The 18495-nt window shown below is 36.3% G+C and overlaps 1 protein-coding gene across 5 annotated transcripts in view; it reads left to right on the top strand.

Moving 5' to 3' along the window:
- Window positions 1-18495, top strand: part of SCAPER (S-phase cyclin A associated protein in the ER) — a 597115-nt gene that overhangs the window by 212079 nt on the left and 366541 nt on the right. For all 5 annotated transcript variants that reach the window (XM_023197631.1, XM_023197627.1, XM_023197630.1 and 2 more), the window contains 3 exons: window positions 3203-3284; window positions 4737-4889; window positions 5860-5967. In XM_023197631.1, the coding sequence (XP_023053399.1) occupies window positions 3203-3284; window positions 4737-4889; window positions 5860-5967 (343 nt within the window). The remainder of the gene's footprint in view (window positions 1-3202; window positions 3285-4736; window positions 4890-5859; window positions 5968-18495) is intronic.

The following is an 18495-nucleotide window of genomic DNA, read 5'->3' as shown; positions in this document are numbered from 1 at the left end:
CTGGTCTTTGATGATGGTGACGTACTGATGGGGTTTTGATATAGGTGTCCTTCCTGTTTGATAGTTTTCCTTCTGACAGTCAGGACCCTCAGCTATAGGTCTGTTGGAGATTGCTTGAGGTCCACTCCAGACCCTGTTTGCCTGGGTATCAGCAGCAGAGGTTGCAGAAGACAGAATATTGCTGAACAGCGAGTGCACCTGTCTGATTCTTGCTTTGGAAGCTTCCTCTCAGGGGTGTACTCCACCCTGTGAGGTGTGGGGTGTCAGACTGCCCCTAGTGGGAGATGTCTCCCAGTTAGGCTACTCAGGGGTCGGTGACCCACTTGAGCAGGCAGACTGCCCCTTCTGAGATCTCAACCTCCGTGTTGGGAGATCCACTGCTCTCTTCAAAGCTGTCAGACAGAGTCGTTCGCGTCTGGACAGGCCTCTGCTGCTTTAGCTCAGCCCTGTCCCCTGAGGCGGAGTCTACAGAGACAGGCAGGTTTCCTTGAGCTGCTGTGAGCTCCACCCAGTTCGAGCTTCCCAGCGGCTTTATTTACCTACTTAAGCCTCAGCGATGGCGGGCGCCCCTCCCCCAGCCTCGCTGCTGCCTTGAGGTTAGATTGCCGCAGACTGCTGTGTTAGCAAGGAGGGAGGCTCCCTGGGCGTGGGACCCTCCCGGCCAGGTGTGGGATATAATCTCTGGTGTGCCGGTGTTACAGCGCAGTATTGGGGTGGGAGTTACCCGATTTTCCAGGTGTTGTGTGTCTCAGTTCCCCTGGCTAGGAAAAGGGACTCCCTTCCCCATCGTGCTTCCCAGGTGAGGCGATGCCTCGCCCTGCTTCAGCTCTCGCTGGTCAGGCTGCAGCAGCTGACCAGCACCGATTGTCCGGCACTCCCGAGTGAGATGACCCCAGTACCTCAGTTGAAAATGCAGAAATCACTGGTCTTCTGTGTCGCTGGCGCTGGGAGATGGAGACTGAAGCTGTTCCTATTCGGCCATCTTGCTCTGTCCCCTCGATGCTCGAGGAAGTTTCTTTCTATTTCTAGTTTGTTGAGAGCTTTTAACATGAATTGACTTTGAATTTGGTGAAATCCTTCTTTTTGTGGGTCCATCAAGATGACTGTGGGTTTTACTCTTTATTTTATTAATATGGTATGTTACATTAATTTTTGCATATTAAAATAACCTTGTATTCCTAGGTTAATTCCCGCTTTGTCATGATATATAATAGCTTTTATATGTTGTTGGCTTCTTGCCAAGGGCATGTTCATGAAGGGTATTGATGTAGTTTTCTTGTGATGTTTTTGTCTGGCTTTTGTGTTATGGGGATTCTGGCCTTACAGAATGTAAGGGGAAGTTTCCTGCTCTATTTGAGAAGCCATTTGCATAGGATTGGTATTATTTCTTTCTAAATGTTTGGGTGAGTTTACCAGTAAAGCCATCAGGGCTTCGGTTTTTCTTTGTGGGAAGATTTTAAATTACCAGTTAAGTTTTTTTCCCCTTGTTTTTGGTCTATTGAGATTTTTCTATATCTGCTGGAATCAGCTTTGATAATTCATGTCTTCCTAGGAATTTGTCTTTTTCATCTTAAGTGATGTCACTTATTATAAAGTTCTTGGCTGGCCGTGGTGGCTCACGTCTGTAATCCCAGCACTTTGGGAGGCCAAGGCGGGTGGATCATGAGGTCAAGAGATTGAGACCATCCTGGCCAACATGGTGAAACCCCATCTCTACTAAAAATACAAAAATTAGCTACTATTTACATGGTATGTCTTCTGTTCTTATACCCTCATCCTTTCTGTGTTTTTGTATCTCATATCTGTCTCTTGTAGGCTGTATATAGTTGGGTTTTACTTTTCTATCTGGTTTGCTAATTTCTGCCTTTTGATTGGAATGTTTAGTCAATTCTCATTTGATGTCATTTTTGGTATGACTGAATTTATGTTGCCATTTTGATATTTGTTTTCTGTATGTCTCAAGTCTTTTTTGTTCTCCTTTGCCTTTTGTTTTTATTAAACCACTTTTTGTTGTATTATTTTCTTCATTATTTGAAAATTATATTATTTCAGTTACTTTAATAGTTGCTTTTTGGATTATAGTATTCATCTTGACTTATATTCTACTTTAGGATTAAACTAAATTAATTTTGTTAAAATAGAACAACTTTGTACCAAAATTCTGGCCTCCTCTTTCATTCTTCCCCTTGTGTTACTATTTTCATGTGTCTTACCTATAAATGTCATAAATGAAACATTAATCTTATAATTATTTCTTTATACAGTTATATATTTTTAAAAGAACTAAGATAATAAAAGAGAAAATATATGTATACATTGTGTGTTTGTGTGTTAACTGTTTCTTTTTACTTATTTATTTTAATTTATTATACTTTATATTGTGGGATACATGAGGGGAGTGGTGAGGAAAGCTGGCTATGCATACTGTATGAATTAAAAATAGAAGGATGCTACTTGTCTCACCATTTCAGTATGTAGATTTTCACTTAAACTTCCTGTTTTTAGTATATTATCTCACCTCCAATTTGCCTTCTGTCCTGAATGCAGGTCCTTTTGTTCAGCCCCTCTAGGGAGTAATCTCTTCATCTTCTGCTGGCATGGGGAGATTTGGAGACCTGCTGTATTTTAAGGCTTTCGGAGTCTGCTTATTTTTTATCCTCAACCTTTATCCCTTCCTTCATAAGTGAATAGTTTGTTCAATTTCTGAACTCTTAATGGAATTTTGCTAGTAGAGTCACCTTGCTTATTAGTTTCCCTCTGAAAGCTTAGATTTCAGCTTTCTCAGGAGTGCTTCTCAGCTTTTGAAATATTGATGTCCATTTTTTGTGATTATTTCCTCTTCTACTTTGTTTTTGTGAGTTTATGCCTTTTCTATTCTTTTTGTGGTTTAATTGTGTTTTTGGAAGGTAATAGAGATAAATATAGTTTTCAACATGCCATATTTAAATGACAGTCTTTGAGCTAATATTTAAACCCATGCCTGGGTCCAGAAATCCATTTCATAACTGATAATCTCTATTGTTTCCCAAACATTTAATTAGCAATATACCTGGGATTTAGTAGGCACTCTAAGAAGAATATTTTTTTAAAAAAAATAGCTCTGTAGACTATATAAGCCTATGTGTCCTAATTGTATTTTTGAGCCTCATGAGATTTGTTACTTTAAGCAGTTGAGTTTATAATTTTTACTATCTTCTTACAGAGACAGGGAAGAACGATTGGCAGCACTCACAGCTGCTCAACAAGAAGCTATGGAAGAGTTACAGAAAAAAATTCAGCTCAAGGTGAGGATATTACATATTTTTAAATTGAAATTTTAGAGCTTGCTGTGTAGCATGAGATCAACATTTTGTAGAGCAAAAATTCAATTAATTTGTATTCTAAATCTTTGCACAGCAAAGCTTATATGATTTTGCTATGATCATTTCTAACTCAGTATCTGGAAACTAAGTTTACTTTGATATGGTAGAGCCATTGAGGAAAAAAATTTAAGGAAGTTTATTTAACATTTCCTGTTTTTACTAAGCAATTTGTTAATGACTTGAAGGCATTACTGGTAGGCTTCTTATATTCATAGGTTTTAATCACTCAAAAGTAAATTAAAAGATGTTTCTTATGATTTGCTTCACTTGATTTCAGTGCTTATGAATTGCATAATTGTAGCTTGGGAGATTGATAAACTGATACTTTCTAGAAAATTTTTAGCATTACTACAACCTGTAGGCAGTCTCTAACAGTATGAATGTTTCATATTATATCACGGTTATTTACATGCTGGCTCCTCACAGGGATAGTAAAACCTTTAAGTTAGAAGACCATATTTTACTATTTGTATAGTCCTAGAAATTTATCATTCATTTAAATTTATTGTAGCAGGTATTTATTGAGCCTTGTGGTAGGCAGGGGAATGCAGAGATAAGGCATGGTTCTGATTTTTAAGAAACTCTTCATTTACTTTAAATTCAGGTGCTAAGTATATAACCTCCATATAGAGAGAGGCATACATGAAATGCTGTGGAAGCACAGAAGAGGACACTTAGTCTAACATGAGGAGTGTCAGAGGTCAGGGAAGTGATTTTAAAGAACACTTCCTGAGCCAGATCTTGAAAGGAGGATGAGTAAAATAGATAGGTAGGTGGGATGCCATCCTAGCCATATGAAATAGATGAGTGAAGGACAAAGGTCTGAAATAGTGTTTTTCCCCCAGGATTGTCACTGGAAGTATAAAAATGGAGTAGGTTATAGGATTAGTCATGATGGGCCTTGCTTGCTGTATGGATAAGCATGTGCTTTACCTATAGGTTAACATTTCCCATGGTGGGTTCCAGGAAGTGGTTCTCATAAATATGTTATTGGCAAATAATTTGTAAGTTGATGCCTACTAAAAGCTAGGTGTATTGAGTCATAGATCACAGTGATATACTGGAGGTTCTGTAAAGTTCTACATTAAAAACCTGTTTAGCTTTAGTTTACTGTTTTCCAAATTTATTTGACCATGGAAGCTGTTCTGTAAAACACTTATTAATATCTATTCTGGAGCACACTTTAATAAAGATTACTGTTCATGTAGGTGATATTAAAGGGCTTTGTGTAAAGCTTTGTCTTCAGTGTGTAAGTTGCCACACAAACGACATTCTCCTATAATTTTTGAAGTTTTAATGGAAATATTATTTTTCCGAGTTCTCACCATAATTTGAATAATTTTTGAAATTCTTGCACTTTGACTTCATCTACAGCATGATGAAAGTATTCGAAGGCACATGGAACAGATCGAACAAAGAAAAGAAAAAGCTGCTGAGCTAAGCAGTGGGCGACATGCAAATACTGATTATGCCCCCAAACTGACCCCTTATGAAAGAAAGAAGCAGTGTTCTCTCTGCAATGTGCTGGTAGGTTGTTATTATCAATATTATAATGATACAGTTTACTTCTAAAGTTTATGAAACCATGGAAATATATTCTTTCAGTCTTTTAAAACTTATGCTAAGGCAGGAGAGATGTGGCAACTCACGCCTGTAATTTCAGCACTTTAGGAGTCCAAGGTGGGTGGATCATTTGAGGCCAGGAGTTCAAAACCAGCCTTGCCAACATGGTGAAACCCTGTCTCTACTGAAAATTAGCTGAGCATGGTGGTGCATGTCTATAATCCCAGGTACTCAGGAGGCTGAGGCATGAGAATCCTTTGAACCCAGGAGGCAAAGGTTGCAGTGAGCCCAGATTGTGCCACTGCACTCCAGCCTGGGTGACAAAGCAAGACTCTGTTTCAAAAAATAAAATAAAACTCATGCTAAGGCATCTGCTGAGTGACCTGGATTTCTTTCATGATTCTGAATGAAACATCAGCATTTCGGAATAGCAGTAAAAGTGCTAAAGAATATAGTTACTATTAAAATGGATGATTACCTGCTTAATGTGATAGCCCAAGTCAGTATTTTTGGGGTACTAGGTCTAAAAAAAGAAAACAACATTTTCACTGCTGAGACTTGAATCTTCAAACCTAGAGGAAATAATTTCCTCTTAGGCTGACTATAGCATGTCTTTTTTTTTTTTTTTTTTTTTTTTTTTGAGACAAGTATCACTTTGTCACCCAGGCTGGATTGCAGTGGCGCGATCTTGGCTCACTGCAACCTCCGCCTCCCAGGTTCCAGCGATTCTCCTGCCTCAGCCTCCTGAGTCTTTTTTTTAACTATTTGTCTTCTAGAGGATTCTCAGAATTATGTTTGAGGAAACTATTTTTAAGACTAATATGTAAATACTAGGTGGATCTCCACTCACATATCATATACTGGACTGAATGTGTAGTGTTTAAAATTCATATAACGTTATATTGATTACATTGCTTTGATTTTATGCTTTTAGATCTCTTCAGAGGTATATCTTTTTAGCCATGTTAAAGGGAGAAAACACCAGCAAGCTGTGAGAGAAAATAGCAGCATCCAGGGTCGTGAACTTTCAGATGAAGAAGTGGTAAACTTTATTTTTGTTCATTTGCAGTTGTTTATTGAGTACCCAGTATGTGCTGTTTTATTATAAAGAATTCCATGTTTGTATTTCTTTCTATGATTATTTAAAACTAAATTTAGCACTTAATAGCTACTACAATATAGTGTACAAATGTGTCATTATTTTAGTGTATATATTAATTTAACAAGAAAGATAGAAACAAGAATTTAATGCTGTTATTTACATAATTTCAGTATAAGAAAAGGTTATGGTATATTGATATTTTAATAATGCAGGAAAATAATTAGTGACGTGCCACATTTCTTGGAAAACAGTTAACCACATAAATTTCACTTAAGAGGATAATTTTGGATCAGTATACCATTTAGAAGCTTTTGGAAATTCATTATTTCTTCACACATAATTATTGTCAACATGGAATTTAGATTTGTATAAATATATATATGAATATTTTTCATTTAACTCTTTTTGAAACTTGGATGACATAGCTAGATAATCTGTGAATTTGCTGTCCTATTTATTATAGTAAATTTTTAAAACTACTCAAGAATGAGAAATTCATATTTGTTAAGCAACTCTTAAGCCGTCCAGGAAAAGTTTTTGTGGGTTCTTTGAGGGCAGGTTCCTTTATGTAGGTGCATGTGTATATTTAACTTTTTTTTTTTTTAGGTATGGCATTCATTAGTCAAGAGCACAAATCTCAAGTATATAGCTGATGAATTTTTACATATGTATAAACTGATATAAAACCACCCAGATCATAATATAGACCATTTGTTGTACCCTTTGGGTTCCTCTTATGCCCCCTCCTGGTTGTGTCCCCAAAAGTTAACTACTATGAATTTTTGCATCATAATTTACTCTTGCCTATCCTTGAATTTCATATAAATGGTATCATACAGTATGTATTCTTTTGTGCCTGACTTCATACATTCATACTTAAGCCTGTGAAATTTATCCCTATTGTGTATGTGAAGCTGTAGTTATTTTTCTTAGCTTTATGTCAGTGCCTTCCTATGTACCATCAGGAACACATCTGTAGTTGGATAGTATTTGGTTTACTGACTTGTTAAAATAAGGGAAAACAGGAAGAGCCAAGATGGCTGACTAGATGCAGCCAGGAAGAGCATCTCTCCCACCCAGAGACCAGACCATCAAGAAGGCTAGCACACTCCGAGCAGGTCTTCTAAGGAAGGCATTTAGATTAGAGGGAGGGAAGGCCCACCCTGAGCTGAAGCTGCAGGAGAAAGTGGGGAACGCTGACTGGCTTTGCAGAGCACCAGGACTCTCTTCTGAGGAAGAGGTGGCTAACTAAGCAAGGAGTGACCCACTCTCATCACAGACCTCTGGAATCCTAGCTGCAGGAGACCCCATGACTCCCATGGACATTTGAGCTGACAGGGAGAATTGCTTGGAGAGGTGGCAGGGACTGGAGTCCAGCTTGCGAAGAGCCCAGAGGGTTTGACACAGGAACAGCTGCTGTGGAGGGCAGCCAGAGATGCTCAACCCCTAAGTCTCACTGTGTTCCCCTAGGTGGCTTTGGTCACTGTTGTCTGTCAGACCTGCACACAGCAGTGCTGTCTTGACAGTGGAACAGGGCCGGTGTGATCTGAGCACCCTGGTCTGATGACATCTCCCAGGGTCCCTGCCTGGCCATGCCTTCTTGCAGTGCAGACTTGGATGCCCAAACGAGGTGCTTCTAGGTGGCTGCCACCATAGCTCCTATCCCAGGAGACCCTGCCTGACCATCAGAGAGCTTCTGCAGATGGGCCCCTGCTGGCGCGCAACTGCCCATAGCCTCTCCCCACCACTTTCTGGCAGCTGCATGGACTTTGCCACCACGCTGCTACTGGCACCGGTGCAGGTGTGGACTCTGTTGCCACTGCACTGCCATCACCAGTGTGCGAATATGTGTTCACACTCTACCAACTGCAATTGCATGCATGCGGAACCTGTGACTGCTAGCCTATGCACTTGGACCTGATACCACTGTGCTGATTAAGTGATTTTGCCAGCGCCTGCCATTGAAGTATTGCTGCCAGCGGACAGGGAACACCTTAGCCACTCTAGTGCAGCAAGTACTTAACCTTGAGGTTCCAAACCGTGGGCCTGGTCTCATTCCCCTGGGGCATGCAGTCCAGCACTGCTGAAATCATCTGGAAACAAAGCCAGTTCACTGAACGTAGTGTATACTACAGTCAAACCCTCAAGGACATCAAAGAATATAAAAACGAAAAGCCTCATCCAAAGGACAGCAATTTCAAAGATGAAAGGAACATCCTTTCATGTTAAAAACCCTCAACAAACTAGGAATTGAAGGAACATAGCTCAAAATAATAAGAGCCATCTATGACAAACCCACAGCCAACGTCCTACTGGAGGGGCAAAAACTAGAAGCATTCCCCTTGAGAACTGGAATGAGACAAGGATTTCGACTCTCACTACTCCTATGCAATGTAGTACTGTAAGGCCTAGCCAGAGCAATCAGGCAAGAGAAAGAATCAGAGGCATCCAAATAGCTTAAAAAAAGTGAAACTCTTTCCCTTTGCAGATTAAACAGTTCTATACCTGGAAAACCTCAAAGGGTCTGCTCAAAAGCTCCTAGATCTGATAAACATCTTCAGTGAGGTTTCAGGACACAAAACGAATGTACAAAAATCAGTAGTGTTTCTACACAGCAACAACATCAAAGCTGAGAGCCAAATCAAGAACTCAGTCTCATTCAAATTAGCTACAAAAAGAATTTAAAAAGCCTGGGAATACAGCTAAACAGGGAGGTGAAAGATCTCTACAGATGAGAATTACAAAATACTGCTCAAAAATATCAGAGATAACGCAAACAAATGCAAAAATGTTCCACGCTCATGGATAGGAAGAGTCAGTATTGTTAACATGGGTATACGGCCCAAAGCAATTTGCAGATTCAGTGCTATTCCTATCAAACTACCAATGACATTCTTCATAGAATTAGGAAAAACTATTCTAAAATTCATATAGAACCAAAAAAGATAGCCCAGTCTGAGCTCACTTTTTTTGTGAATTTTTTAACTTGGAAGAATTTTGCCCCTCAAGTTTTAACCACTTTGATGACTCTAAACTCCAAATTCTGTCTCCTCAGCTCACTAAGACTGCTACTCTGCTTGCACTATGCTCCCATGCCAGAAATTGGCATAAACCCTGAAGGAAGTATCCAGAATGAATGTACAGCTACATTTTATGTGCTTGCCTTTTTTTAGGCATCATAGTCTTTCAAGTCCTGTGTTGGCTTTTGTTCCTTTCAAATAGTCGCTTTGTGTATTTTTTGCAACTTTTGGCATTAGATTAGTCCAGTACAAGCCAGTTCATGGTAGCTAGAATTAAAAGTCTCCAGTGTTTGAGCCCTGCATATTCATGTTTGATATAATGCTTGACATATAGTTAAGGTTATTTATAAATGTCCATTGAGTTGAATTGAAATGAAAAGTTTATGCAGAGTGGCTTGAAGGTATCATTGGAGTAGACCTCTCAATTTCACCTTTGTAAATTCTGAGTACTTTTAATATAAGTGAAATGGAATGTGGAACTAATAATCTAGTTTACCTCAAATAATTTTCTGCCTTTTACTCAAATTGTGTAAGTATTGTAAGAGAGAATAGTATGGAGTTTTTTATTACTTAAATCTTTCATGATTACCCCCATTTTCTACTTGAGTTTTCGGTTTAAAACTATAGTCACGTATTTGTGTACTCTACTTTGAAAAAAAATCCTTAATTGCCTCAATTACTTGTAATAATTCCCATTGTAAAGGATATTCTTTCCTTTATAAAAATTATTTGCGGCCAGGCGTGGTGACTCATACCTGTAATCCCAGCATTTTGGGAGACCGAGGCAGGTGGCTCACTTGAGGTCAGGAGTTCAAGACCAGCCTGGCTGACACGGTGAAACGCTGTCTCTACTAAAAATACAAAAATTAGCTGGGCGTGGTGATGCGCGCCTGTAATCTCAGCTGCTTTGGAGGCTGAGGCAGGAGAATTGCTTGAACCCAGAAGGTGGAGGTTGCAAGTGAGCCGAGATCATGCCATTGCACTCCAGCCTGGGTGACAGAGTGAGACTCAATATCAAAAAAAAAAATTATTTGTAATTAATTTCCATTAATAAAACAGCTAAAAATATTATTTAATTTACAAAAAATCATTTTTTCTGGAATATGGTATTAAGTAAACTGAAATGTAAATTTCACATGGTTTTATATCAATGAGAAAAGGTTAGAAGCAAATAATAGGAATAACACACTTTGGAAGAAAAATGTGCAATATTATCTGATTTTTGTAGCCATAGCAGTCTTATGTTTAGCCATTATGATTTGAGATTTGATTGGTGTGTTCATTTTGTGTACTGTTTCAGTTTGAATGAATTAAATTTTCTTAAAGTTCTTACTTAATTCATGTTGTTATTCTTGGTTATAGCCTCTTCTTCCTGAAAACAAATATATAATATAGCATATGAATTATGTGATATAAAAAGGCTATTTTCTGTTACTGTCATGGAAGTTCATTTTTTTAATCAGTAGAGGGTATCTATAGTACACATACTTGTTCTACTTAAAGTTATTACTTGTCATCTATGATGTCTTTATATTATATACACCTTTTCTGTGACCTTTCTTCTTTGACATATAAGATTTTATTTATATTACCTCTGACCTAATAAAATTGTACCTTTGACCTTATGAACTTAACATCTCAGGTAACTTACTCTTGATCTTTGACACATTTTGATTTTTAAGCCTGTTCAACATAATAGGTCACTGCTGAGTAAGAAAGCTTTATTGTTTTGTGTTTTTATTGTAATTTGGGCAGTTTTTCTAGTATTTCTTGAGACTTAACAAAAGGGACTATGTTTGACGTTTATATTTGATTTTTTTTCTCATTCATCTTAGAATTCAAATGATTAAAAAGGTGATTTTTAAAGGTCAAAAATGGGTACTAGTTTTAAATACATTCTAAAATTTAACTTTTTACATGCATTGCTAAACAAATCAATGAAGTATTATTTTTAGTACTTGATATCTTTGTGGTCCTGTTTTCACATTATCTAAAGAAGCTGATAGGATCTTTTCTAGAAGTTGCTTGAAGTACATTTAATTGTATATGTAGAATGAATTTAAAAAGATATTTTTTCCATTTTAAATCAGTGTATTTCTATGTTTGTGAGATTCCATTAGCTTCAAATGCATATAAATTATACAAACTCTTTTAGTTACCCTGTATACTTATAGAAAAAAATAATAATTTTCATTTGACTCCTGAAAGGTATGAATAGGACCTTCCTGAAGGATCTTAAATTAACTAATGTATTGGATGTTTACAACCATATGTGACTTTACAAATAGCATTATTAGTTTCCATGGACAATATATGCCAACTAGGTGATTGAAGAGAAAATAAATTTTAAATTAGGAAAATAAAGAAATTTTAAATTAGCAAAAACATAAAGACATCACTGTATTTAATGAAATGTAAGCTGACTGTTTCGGCCAGGGTGTGCCTGGCAGTGAGATCAAAAGAAGTGGCAAGATGTTTCCCAGAATTATGATAGTCTGGGAAATAAAAGATAATTCCATATAGGCCCATTTATTTCCTTACTTTGCTTGCCTTTGTAGAAGTAGTATTCACTATCATTTTATAATCACGTTATGAAACATCTTATTTGCCTTTCAACAGGAAATCAAGTCAAATGAGCAAACTAGAAGTAATTTAAAATAAATCTTCAGTTTTTTTTCCCATCGAATACCTCAGTAGGGTTAGTAAGTTTAAGACAATTTGAGGAATGATTTTAAAACATACTGTCCTTTCTTTTAAGGCATAGCTTCCATTGACTTGATTTTTCTCCTTAATAGTATAGGAAAATTATTATTATTATTATTATTATTATTATTATACTTTAAGTTCTAGGGTACATGTGCATAACGTGCAGGTTTGTTACATATGTATACTTGTGCCATGTTGGTGTGCTGCACCCATCAACTCATCAGCACCCATCAATTTGTCATTTATATCAGGTATAACTCCCAATGAAATCCCTCCACCCTCCCCCGCCATGATAGGCCCCGGTGTGTGATGTTCCCCTTCCCGAGTCCAAGTGATGTCATTGTTCAGTTCCCACCTATGAGTGAGAACATGCGGTGTTTGGTTTTCTGTTCTTGTGATAGTTTGCTAAGAATGATGGTTTCCAGCTGCATCCATGTCCCTACAAAGGACTCAAACTCATCCTTTTTTATGGCTGCATCCTCAAGGATCTAGATCTAGATGTACCATATGACCCAGCCATCCCACTACTGGGTATATACCCAAAGGATTATAAATCATGCTGCTATAAAGACACATGCACACGTATGTTTATTGCGGCACTATTCACGATACCAAGCCTTGGAATCAACCCAAATGTCCATCTGTGACAGACTGGATTAAGGAAAAATTTTATAGGGGTGTGTGTGTGTGTGTGTGTGTGTAAGTAAATGTATATGTATTCAGTATATAATGCACACATATAGCTGATTATTAATTTATATATTCTAAGTTTTCACACTGTGATATGCAGAGAATATGTGGCTCTATATCTGTGGCTGATTTATTGATCTTCTTTATTTAGTTGAAGGAAATTTTTTAGATTCCACTTATTAGGTCAAGGAAAAATATTTAAGTAAACAGTTTTTTGTTTTTTTTTTTCTTTTTTCAAGATGGAGTCTTGCTCCGTCGCTCAGGCTGGAGTGAAGTTGCTTGATCTTGGCTCACTGCAACCTCTGCCTCCTGGGTTCAAGCAATTCTCCTGTCTCAGCCTCCCAAGTAGCTGGGACTACAGGCGCCTGCCACCACACCTGCTAAGTTTTGTGTTTTTTTTAGTAGAGGTAGGGTTTTACCATGTCAGCCAGGCTGGTCTCAAACTCTTGACCTCAGGTGATCCACCCGCCTTGGCCTCCCAAAGTGCTGGGATTACAGGTATGAACCACCACACCTGACCTCACAAATAATTTTTATAAAGGAAAGAATACAAGCTTGCTTTTTAGAGTTTTAGAAATAACTCAGAAGAATTAATAATTAAGTTGACTCTTAACAGATTTTTAGCTGTGTTAGTCAAGGTGTAAAATTCGGAGTGCAAAGTGACCTTAGAATTACACTAGTAGCTAGTTTGGTAACTTGGCATTTTAAACTGAATGAAATTAAGACTTTGTTTTACCCTGTTACTTTCTAATTTGCAGTTTTGATTTAATCAATTTATAGGTTTTTATAAATATGTTTTATCATATTAAAGAAGGTCCTTTCTATCTCTAATTTTATAAGATCTTAAAAATAATAAATCGTTATTAATTTGGGTTGAACTTTTTCTCCATCTTATGATTGCTTTTCTCCTTTAATTACAGCAAGAAGTATTTTTTGGGCAAAATTGCAAAATTCTTTTTTCAATTTGTTTATGTGATATATTATCTTAATGGCTTGTCTATATTAATATTTAACTTAATTTGGTCATGATTTTAAAAGTACATAGTTAAATTTGTTTTTAAAATATCTTATTATTTTTCTTTCTCAAGATTGTATCATCTTCATATATAAACTGACTAGATTTTCCTGTTGTGTTTTTATTACTGGGATCATGTTGCATAAATAGAAATTGTCTCTTCCTTAAAGGTTTTATTTAATATATTTATAAAATTATATGTTCCTGTATGTGTTTTTTGGGAAAAATTTGTTTTCTGTGGTAAAATACACATAACTTAATATGTGCCATCTTAACTATTTTTCCAACTTTATTAAGGTATAGTTGACAAAAATTGTGTATACATTCAGTGTGTACAACATAATGATTTGTATATTAATGCAAACACTGTGTAGTGATTGCCACAATTAGTTGTGTTTCTATATACTAACAATGAACTTACTGAAAAGGAAATTAATAAAATTATCTCATTCATAATAGCATCAAAAAGTAGAATATTTTGGAATAAATTTAACCAAGGAGGTGAAAAGTCTTTTCACTGAAAACTATAAGATACTGATGAGAGAAATTGAAGAAGATATAAATAAATGAAGATATCCTGTGTTCATGGATTGGAAGAATTAGTACTGTTAAAATGTCCATACTCTCCAAAGCAATGTATAGATTCAGTGTAATCCCCATCAAAATTTCAATGACATTTTTAATAGAAGTAGAAAAAACCTCCTAAAATTTGTATGGAATCACAAAAAAACCTGAGTAGCCAAAGCAATCCTGAGAAAGAACAAAGCTGGAGGCATTACACTCCCTGATTTCAAAGTAAAATACAAAGTGATAGTTACCATCTTAACCCTTTTTAAGTATATATTATAGTTTAGTGTCATTAAGTTCATTCACATTGTTATGCTACCGTCACCACTGTTAATCCACAGAACTCTTTTCATCTTGAACATCTGAAAATCTGTGCCCATTAAACATTAACTTTCCATTCCCTCCTACCTCTAGACCCTGGCGATCACTATTATAATTTCTTGTTTTTCATGGCCCTGTCAGTTTTAAGGAGTGCTGGGTTAGGCATTTTGCAGAATATCTCTCATTTGGGTTCGCCTGATGACTGAAGTAGGTTTGTAGATTTTTTTTTTCTCATGATTACCCAGGATTATATATTTTTGGTGGGAATACCATAGAGTTGAAATGTCCTTTAGGCACATCATATCAGAGATACATACAATTATAACTTATTTCTTGCCACAGTAGTGTTTGCAATGTTTCTTCACTGTGAAGTGACTATTTTTTCTTTTCCATACCTTGGAAGCAGGTTTCAAGGGATTGGGATACCTGTGGGAGGGATTAGGTTTCAGCTTCCAGAGGAGGACTATCTATATATAATTTTCGGAATCCTTCTGTTAAGGAAGGTTTGCCCATATTCCTTATTTATGTATTCATCTTTTATATCAGATATATTTTTTTTTTTACTTTGAGTTATATTCTAGTATACATTATCTTATTGCTAATACTGTTCCAGCTTTGGTGATTACGAACTCTTTCAGTCAGTTTTTGTGTCTTTTTGACATTGCCCTGTTTAGTTTTTTTTGAACACTTCTTTACTGGCATTTTATAATCTTGTAAGCAGCAGCCTTATCTGCTATTCTTCCTTTTCTAGCCCTGGAATCAGCCACTTCTCCAAGGAGCACTGTTTTTTTTGTTTTCAAGGATAACACTTAGAAAACAAGACCTAGATATAAGGGGTGCTCATTATTAACTGAGGTGTCACTGCTTCTAGGCCCTCAGGTTTAGAAGCCATTTTTAGAGGGAGACTTTTCTCTACCATATCAGTTTCTTCTATCTTCATTGTCTTTTAAGATTTTCCAGATCTTCTTGAGTCAATAATTGATATCTTCTTAGAAGATTACTTTCTTAGATTAGATTTTCTAATTTATTTTAATAAAAGTATATACACATAGTAAGTAGCCTCTTTGAAATCATTAAAATCTGTTTTCTATTTTCTGATTTCAATGTTTTACACTTTCTTTTTGCCTTAAACTTGCTAATGGTTTTTAAAATTTTTCTTCTTTCTACCTTTTTTCAGTCTGTTTCTCTTTCCTTCCCTTTACCCCGTCTCAATTGAATGATTAATTTGTTTTTATTTGTTCTTGTTTTAAGACATGTTGTTTAATGCCACATATTTCCTTTGATTGAAGACAGTTTGAATTTCATTTTTTTTCCTTTTTAAGAAAGAAGCATTTGGGTTGGGTGCGGTGGCTCTCACCTGTAATCCCAGCACTTTGAAAGGCCAAGGTGGGAGAATCACGAGGTCAGGAGATAGAGACCATCCTGGGTAACATGGTGAAACCTGTCTCTACTAAAAATACAAGAAATTAGTCAGGCATGGTGGCGGGCACCTGTAGTCCCAGCTACTCTGGAGTCTGAGGCAGGAGAATGGCGTGAACCTGGGAGGCAGAGCTTGCGGTGCGCGGAGATCCTGCCACTGCACTCCAGCCCGGGTGACAGAGTGAGACTTCGTCTGAAAAAAAAAAAAAAAAAAGAGGCATTTAAGGCTATAGTAACCAAAACAGCATGGCACCAGTACCAAAACAGATATATAGACCAATGGAACAGAACAGAGGCCTCAGAAATAACACCACACATCTACAACCATCTGATATTTGACAAACCTGACAAAAACAAGCAATGGGGAAAGATTACCTATTTAATAAATGGTGTTGGGAAAACTGGCTAGCCATGTGCAGAAAACTGAAACTGGACCCTTTCCTTACACCTTATACAAAAATTAGCTCAAGATGAATTAAAGACTTAAACATAAGACCTAAAACCATAAAAATCCTTGAAGAAAACCTAGGCAGTACCATTTAGGACATAGGCATGGGCAAAGATTTCATGACTAAAACACCAAAAGCAATGGCAACAAAAGCCAAAATTGACAAATGGGATCTAATTAAACTAAAGAGCTTCTGCATAGCAAAGAAACTGTCATCAGAGTGAACAGGCAACCTACAGAATGGGAGAAAATTTTTGCAATCTGTCCATCTGACAAAGGGCCAATATCCAGAACCTACAAAGAACTTAAACAAGTTTACGAAAAGAAAAAACCCCATCAAAAAGTGGGCGAAGCACAAGAACAGACACTTCTCAAAAGAAGACATTTATGCAGCCAACAAACATATGAAGAAAAGCTTATCTTTTTAACATTTGCCAATCAAGTAGGTGTACAGTGGTATTTCATTATAGGCTTGATTTTTATTTACATGATCACTAATGACATAAAGCGTTTCTTCATGTTTTAGGAAAGTATTTCCTGTTCTGTAAAATGTCTGTCATTCCATCCTGGCTAACACGGTGAGACCCCGTCTCTACAAAAAATACAAAAAAAAAAAAAGAGAAAAATTAGCTGAGTGTGTTGGCAGGTGCCTGTAGTCCCAGCTACTCAGGAGGCTGAGACAGGAGAATGGTGTGAACCCGGGAGGTGGAGTTTGCAGTGAGCCAAGATCATGCCAATGCACTTCAGCCTGGGCGACAGTGGGAGACTCCATCTCAAAAAATAAAAATCAAAAATGTCTGTGACTGTTCTTCCCCTTTTCTATTGGGTTCTATTGGGTTGTTTACTTTTGCTTTTCATTTTTAGGCTTTTTTCATAAATTGTTACTAATTTTTTATTAGTTATATATATTGGAGATATCTGTAACAGCTTTAAACTTAGATTTTGATATTCTTATGTCTATTAGCAAAAAATACTAATTTCAACAATCAAATTTACCCATATTGTCTTTTATAGATAGTACTTTTTGTGTTCTGCTTCAAAAATCCTCTCTTACGATATGTTTCACCTATATTTTCTTTCCATTAAGTGTTTTGAAGTTTTGTTTTTGACATTTAAATCTTCAATCCACTTTATTTTTTACAGCTCCTTTTATTGGATTCTTCTTTCACCATCTCACATGTCACCTCTGTTTTATGCTGTATTTCATGCATGCATGAACTGTTTATGGCTTCCCTATGCTCGTTTGTCTGCTCCATTATCATGTTACCTTACTTAATAAACTTGTTCTCATACACAGGAGAACAAGATGTTTCTTGTGGCTTCTTGTCCTTTTACTCATCCTTATACATTATAGAATCGTCAAGTTCTATCAAAAACTGTCCAGAATTGTTTTAAATCAGATCATTTGGGAAGTAATTCACATCTTCCTGATATTCTTCTTATTTGGGAATGTCATATCATTACATTTCAATTAGGCCTTTAAGAATATTTGTTAATAAGTAAGGTTTGATAATTCCCCCTACTGGTATTTTTTACCTGTTACTTTGTTGCTCTGTAGAAATGCAAATGATTTTGCATATCAAGTTCATATTTAGCCCTCTTGTTAAACTCTTATTTCCAGTAACTTGTCTGTAGATTGAGGTTTCTATGTAAAGAATCACATTGCAAATAATAAAGTTGTATTGCTTATTTCCATTGTTTATAACTCAAATTTACTTTTGTTTTTTTTATCACACTGAGTCATATCTGTAGTACAGTGGTGAACACATGTAGTGGTGGCATTCTGTCTCATATCTGATTTTAAAAAGTATGAGTCTTAAGTTTTCTCACGTAAAATGATGTTTGCTTTAGGTGTTTAGTAACGAGTCTTTTCAGTTAAGGAAGTTTCTTTTTCTAATTTCTAAATATTGGCTTATTTATTTGTTGTTTACTCTTTTAGTATAGTGACTTATATTTATTTCCTAATATGAAACTATTTTTGCTAAGCTGGAATAACCCTAATTCATTACTGGTATATTATCTGTGTATTCTTTGCTAATATTTTGTTCACTACTATTGCATATACATTTATGAGTGATAGAGTTTTATGATTTTTTCTTTTTTACATCATCTTTGGTTATCAGGATTATGCTCATTCAAAAAGTTAGAAACTCTTTTTTTTCTATTTTCTGGAAGATTTGTACAATACCAGGATTGTCTTTTCTTTGAAATTTTGAAAGAAATTCCCTGTAAAACTCATTTGGTCCTTTCTTGGTTGGAAGATTCTTAAACACTTTAGTATT

The sequence above is a fragment of the Piliocolobus tephrosceles genome, chromosome 6 (assembly GCF_002776525.5).
Source record: "Piliocolobus tephrosceles isolate RC106 chromosome 6, ASM277652v3, whole genome shotgun sequence".
Classification (NCBI taxonomy): Eukaryota; Metazoa; Chordata; class Mammalia; order Primates; family Cercopithecidae; genus Piliocolobus; species Piliocolobus tephrosceles.
Note: the sequence above shows the minus strand (reverse complement) of the source record. Positions and strands in the feature narration are given on the sequence as shown.